At 53.8% G+C, this 5984-nt stretch overlaps 1 protein-coding gene and 2 non-coding genes across 3 annotated transcripts in view; 1 reads left to right on the plus strand and 2 right to left on the minus strand.

Annotated features, from left to right (window-relative positions):
• The first annotated feature begins 6 nt into the window (after positions 1 to 6).
• The window catches only part of VAC14 (Vac14 homolog (S. cerevisiae)), a 77812-nt gene continuing 71834 nt past the window's right edge, over positions 7 to 5984 (plus strand). Inside the window, exon 1 of the mRNA XM_010850848.1 lies at positions 7 to 299. Coding sequence (XP_010849150.1) covers positions 196 to 299 — 104 coding nt within the window. The 5' untranslated portion in view covers positions 7 to 195. The remainder of the gene's footprint in view (positions 300 to 5984) is intronic.
• TRNAG-GCC lies at positions 4544 to 4614 on the minus strand. Its single transcript has one exon. It is a non-coding gene; the product is annotated as a tRNA-Gly (tRNA).
• TRNAG-GCC lies at positions 5198 to 5268 on the minus strand. The gene has a single exon. It is a non-coding gene; the product is annotated as a tRNA-Gly (tRNA).

The raw sequence follows: 5984 nt of genomic DNA on the forward strand, positions 1-5984 counted from the left end.
GGGGACGGAGACGAGGTTCACGCCGGGGCTCCGAGGCGGCCCGCGGCCCCGCGAGACTCGGGCTGGGGCGGAGTGGCCCATGAGCCGGCGCCGGAGGCAGCGCGGAGCCGCAGACGCCCCTGGCCCCGGCGCGGCCCCGGCTGCCGCGGGCTGAGGAGCCGCGGGTCTTTAGGGAGGCGCACCTGCGCTGCTACCATGAACCCGGAGAAGGATTTCGCGCCGCTCACGCCCAACATCGTGCGCGCCCTCAACGACAAGCTGTACGAAAAGCGGAAGGTGGCTGCCCTGGAGATCGAGAAGTAAGAGCTGCGGGCCCGGGCCCGGGGAGTGGGGCCTGGGCTCCGTCCTGGCTGTTGCGGGGTCCGCTCCTCCGGGAGCCGGGGCTCCGTCCTGGCTGTTGCGGGCCCCGCTCCTCTGGGCAGCTGCTCAGGCTTTTGCAGCCGGTGTTGCTGCCCCAAGCTTTAGGCCCCCAGTGCCGTGCTTAACAGCAGGAGATGGGCAGTACTGTGTGATCTGGGCCATGTTATTTAACCTGGTATCTCAAAGGGGCTGCGGTGAGAGTGAAGCGATATTGTGTATGTACGGTGCTTAGCCCAGTGCCTGGCGCATGATGCGTCCTCAGTGTGGTCTCTGCCAAAACGAGCAAATCCGAGAGTGATCTCCGATGGGAAGGAGGTGGGAAGCGTGAGAATTTACTATGGATGTTGACCTGCCTCATTTCTTACCTACTTTCTGAGAAGTGAAAAGACGATAAGTTGATCAAATGAAGAAGTCAGGTCCAAAATCTCAAGGCTCAGAGGGCTGATTGTTTTCTCTGTCCTATCACCCTTCTCCAAAAGCGGAAGTAGGAATGACTTGTTGTTTCTGCAGTCTTAATTACATGTGCAGTAGCGCTCTCTTGTCTGTGGGGCATATGTCCCCAGACTCGCAGTGGACGCCTGAAACCCCTTGGATGGCACCAAACTCTATATATGCTATATTTTCTCCTATACATACAGATGTATGATAAAGTTTAATTTATGATTTATAATTAGGCACAGTAAGAGAATATCCTGTCAGCGTCACTACTGTTGCACTTTAGGGCTATTATTAAGTAAAGTAAGGGTTACTTGAACGTAAGCACTACCATACCAGGGAGTCAATCTGATAACTCAGACAGTTACTGAGTGGGTGCATATCATATACAGCATGAATATACAGGAGGAAGGGGTGATTCATGTCCTGGTGGGACATCACGAGATTTCATCTCCGCACTCAGAACAGCGTATAGTTTAAAGCTTATAGATTGTTTATTGTTGAATTTTCCATTTGATATTTTCTGAACTTCTGTTGACCGTTGGTATCTGAAACTGTGGATATGGCATTCCACTGTATGTGTAACCATGACCTGACATTTTGCTTAGTTATTTTTATTACAAAGCAAGGCGTTTAACTGGGAACATTGAGATTTTTATGCTGTTATTTTACACGTGTATTTTTTTTTCCAGCCAAATCTTTGTGACAAAGTCAGGTGGGTAGGTAATTTCAGAAGAGGCAGGCTGTGAAAGAGAAAGAAGGCCAGTTTAAGCATCAGGAAATAGAGGGTTTCGTTCTGCCCTGTCCAGTAAGGTAGCCACTGGCCATGGGTGACTATTTACATTTAAATTATTAAAGATAAAATAAAAATTTTTAATATAGTTCCCCAGTCATTCTGCCTGTATCTCACATAGCCACATGTGGCTGTCGGCTGCCATAATGGACAGCACAGATTTTCGAACAATTCCATCACTGCAGAAAGCTTTGTAAGGGCCTAGTATAGTCTGTTGTGTGATGCTCATTCTGTGACCGCTGGCAAATTCCTTAACTCAGGGTTTCTTAACCTCAGTGCTTTTGATATTTTTGGACAGGTAACTCTTGGCTGTGGTGGCCTGTCTTGTGCATGATAGGGTTTTTAGCAGCATCTCTGATCTTTAACCCCTAGACATCAGTAGCTTTTCATCACTAGTACAACCAAAAATGTCTCCAGAAAGTCGCCAGATGTTCCCTGGGGATGCAGAATCACCCCAGTTGAGAACCACTGCCTTAACTGCTTTGGTTTCAGTTTCCTCCTCCACTAAAGGGTTTGGATTTTGCCAAGTTGACCCTCCCGTTCAGCTCTAAGATTCAGCATGTCCAGAAGCACGCCTCTCTCATCAAGCACCCCTTTCTTGAGTGCCGTCCCTCCCCACCGCTGCTTGTTGCTGCCCTAGCTCTTGCCATTGCCAGCGAATTGTACTGATGAGCATTGCCCTGATGAGTGGGAGACTCAGAGCTGATGTACAGACTTGGCTCCACGTCTGTGGTTTTATTGGCTGAAGGTACATTGACACCGGTTTTGTCTGTCGCCCGCTACTTCTCAGAAATGTTTGCTGTTTTCATAGCTTGAGTCCTTGGTTGAGTCCTTGAATAGAGGTGTTCATCTCAGCCTTATTGTTGCTTCCAGCACATCCTGTGTAAGTGCTGTCACTCTGCAGGCTGTGCTGGAAGGATTTTGTCTTTAATGGGGTTTGTTTAGTGTTTGACATTGCCTTTGGCTTGTGGAGCTGGGAACATGAAACATGTGAGAAAGAATTCATGACGTTGGATGATGCGGTGGTGAGCACAGAATGCAGCGTCCAGAGGAGGAGTGGTCCTTCCTGAGATGGTCAGCAGAAGCAGGGGTGGATTGGAGCTGGCGTTTGAGGCCTGGCTAGGCTGTCAAATGAGACAGGAGCTTGCCTGTGGGGTGGCCTGGACAGGAAGTGTCCACGGAGTAGACTAGCAGGCCCAGTAGGAAGCTGGGTCTGGCTGCAGGGAGGTTGCACGTGTAGCCCGGCTACAGATTGGAGAGGTAGCCGGCCCTGTGTTGACCCCCTGTGTGTCAGGTAGAGAGTGTGGGCCTGATTCGTGGGACAGGTCTTCCTGCTGTGGCCCTGGGCTGACCCCAAGGGCCCGGCCCAGCGCTCTACAGGCGGATGGATGCTGCTAAGTCTCTTCAGTTGTGTCCGACTTTGTGTGACCCCATAGACGGCAGCCCACCAGGCTCCCCCATCCCTGGGATTCTCTAGACAAGAATACTGGAGTGGGTTGCCATTTCCTTCTCCAGTGCACGAAAGTGAAAAGTCAAAGTGAAGTCGCTCAGTCGTGTCCGACTCTTGGCGACCCCATGGACTGCAGCCTACCAGGCTCCTCCATCCATGGGATTTTCCAGCCAAGAGTACTGGAGTGGGGTGCCATTGCCTTCTCCATGTTCTCAGGGTTTGCCTTCCAGAAGAAACCACTTTTGTCTTGTTTTCCTGGCTATGGACACTATTTTCCCCTCAAGTGCAGGGGTGCAGACAGCAGAGCCTTGGAACTTGAAGGGGCCATTGTGTCTGTAGTGACCTGGGGTGCCCTGAGCTACGTTCTGGTGGGATTCAGGGTGAGGGGCCTTCCAGCTGGTGTGGAGCAAACAGTGGGGTCAGGGGGTGTTGTCCGTCTGCTCCCGCTTCCGGAGGCCCCGTTGCCCTTGCCAGCCTGCCCCGACATCGGCACCTGTTCCTCATGCTCTCCCAGCGCCCGGTCTCTGCAGCCTTTCCAGTCTTCAGCACTCCCTCAGTGCAGGTCAGACCCCACCGCCCGCCGCTGCTGACCGTCCCGTCCCTACCGTTTGTGGCTGCTCACAGAGCAAAGGCCACCTCCTCTGCCAAGCCCGTGAGTGGGCGCAGCCTCTCCCCCGCCTCTGTCCTTTCAAGCTGCCAAGCCGAGTGCCCCTGTCCTTCCTGTGAGCCTTCACTCATGATCTTCCCTCTGTCTGAGCTTCCTCCTCCCGCACGAACACCTACTCATCCCTCAGAACCCATCTCAAAAGCTGCCCCTCGTGAACCACATCAGATTCCCTCCGCACCAGAGATGCTTCACGCTCTTTCTCTCCTGGCCCCTCCTCACGTTGCACGGTCCTCACCAGATTTCTTTCCTCTTTTGCATGAAAGTCCTCATGGCCTCTCATTTCCCACCCACCGGATTCTAGCAGAGGCCCCTCAGGCAGGGAATGCGCCGTTTGCTGGCTCTCCAGTGGGCCGGGGGACCCCTTCCAATGGCTCAGGGACTGTTTATGACCTGAAACAAGGAGATGGGCCAGGAGGTGGTTCCAGGAGGGGCTGTGCTGCCGGCTGGGCTGAGTCTTCTGTGGCTGCCCTGCCAGAGCCTCATGGAGGACGTTACTCTATGTCCCAGGGCTGCGCTTGTGTGGGCTGAGCGGAAGCTCAGCCTGGTTCCCCGGGAGCCTCAGAGGCAGAGGCCGAAGGCAGCCCATCTGGGTGGGAGTGGGAGGACAGCTGCTTGCAGTGGTTTTGGTAACCCCTATCTCCTGGACTCCTCAGGAATGAGAAGACAACGAGCTAAATCTTTGTGGAATGTAGGAGACAGGTGTGGAAAATCAAGCTAGAAAAAGTCATTCTCAGGTTTTCAGAGTGTATCACCAATGCTATGAGTGGTGTGAAATCTCAAATCCAGTCTCTTGGGTTTTTTTTTTTTTTTAATGATTTTAAAAAAAAATGTTTGCTGCTGCATTGGCCGGGAATCGAACCCGGGCCTCCCGCGTGGCAGGCGAGAATTCTACCACTGAACCACCAATGCTCCAGCTGTCAGCAGCTGTGTGAGCACCTCCCTTTAACCCCAGGACCAGCCTCTTTGTCCACATGCTGATTTCCAGAATCTGAGGCCACGCTCTGAGGCTGCCACATCAGCACCACTGCAGAAACAGAAGCTTAGGCTCCAGAGCAGGAGGGGGTGTGTGTGTCTTTGATTTGCCTTCATCCATCAGGATAGAAACCAGCTCATATCCTTCCCTCTCAGTAACAAGAAGCCCAGTGAGACTCCGGGGGCTTGCTTTCTGAGTGTGGTCCCCACTCCCAGTCCACATGGCATGTAGAGCTGTTTCACAGCTCACAGGCTTCATCACAGCTTCCTGCTGGAGACTGGCTGGGGCTGGGGGTGCACAGGAGTCCCCTGACAGCTGCAGGGCAGGCGGGCCTTGGCCCTGCAGCCAGGAAGTGGCGCATGTGTGGAGAATCCAGCTACGGGTCATGCTCACCGGACAGGGAGGTGCTCCTGGTTTCAGAGCAGCCTTGGCTGCAGCAGGCCGGGTGTGGTTGAGGAGCTGGCTCCTGTAGCAGGATCTCTGAGGGAGTCTGCCTGGAAGAGGCCAAAAAAGCAGCCCTGCATTGGCCGGGAATCGAACCCGGGCCTCCCGCATGGCAGGCGAGAATTCTACCACTGAACCACCAATGCTCCGCTGCTCTCTGGTTCACCTGCAGGGCCTTTCTCAAGGGGCTGTTGTCTGTGGACACTCGGAGAGCTCTGACATCACTGAGACTCATCTGGCTGGAGCCCTGTTTGGGAATCCAGCGGGTTTATTGCACTGCTTAGGAAGTATGGACACCTATGGAACTGCCTTCCTCCCAAGGCCCTTGGTTCGTCCACAGCCCTCAGGCCCCAGGGGCGGTGGGGGTGGGGGCTTGGTGGAATCACACGCTATAACAGGCAAAGCAGGAGGCCCCCCACAGGCCATTCATGCAGCCTTTTCCTGGCACCCCATCTCTGCTAGTCCCGCTCACCTGATGAAGGAACAGTCTCCTCCCCTCCCATCCATCTCATGGCATCTTAAAACACAAGCGTCTCTACACTCCTTGTCCTCTCCCCTATTACAGGGGATCCTAATGCTTTTCTGTTTAGTTTAAAACTATCCCTCCCTGCTCCTTCCCACTGCCTCCGCCATGTTTAAGCCCCCTATTTCAGACTAAAGAGCTGGGGTGCTGTCCTTCTGTCAAACCAGCCCCTCCCATGCGGTGCAGCCTCTCCAGGTCCAAACAGAGGCCTGCAGGCACCACCCCATCACTGTAAACCTTTCACCAGCTCCTCTGTCCTTTGATCTGTCTTCAGCCGCTCCTCCCACACCCTGGGCTCCTCACCCTCCTTTAAGTGCACCGTGTGTTTTCAGGGCCCCT

Source organism: Bison bison, unplaced genomic scaffold (assembly GCF_000754665.1).
Source record: "Bison bison bison isolate TAMUID 2011002044 unplaced genomic scaffold, Bison_UMD1.0 scf7180017864295, whole genome shotgun sequence".
In the NCBI taxonomy this organism is placed as follows: Eukaryota; Metazoa; Chordata; class Mammalia; order Artiodactyla; family Bovidae; genus Bison; species Bison bison.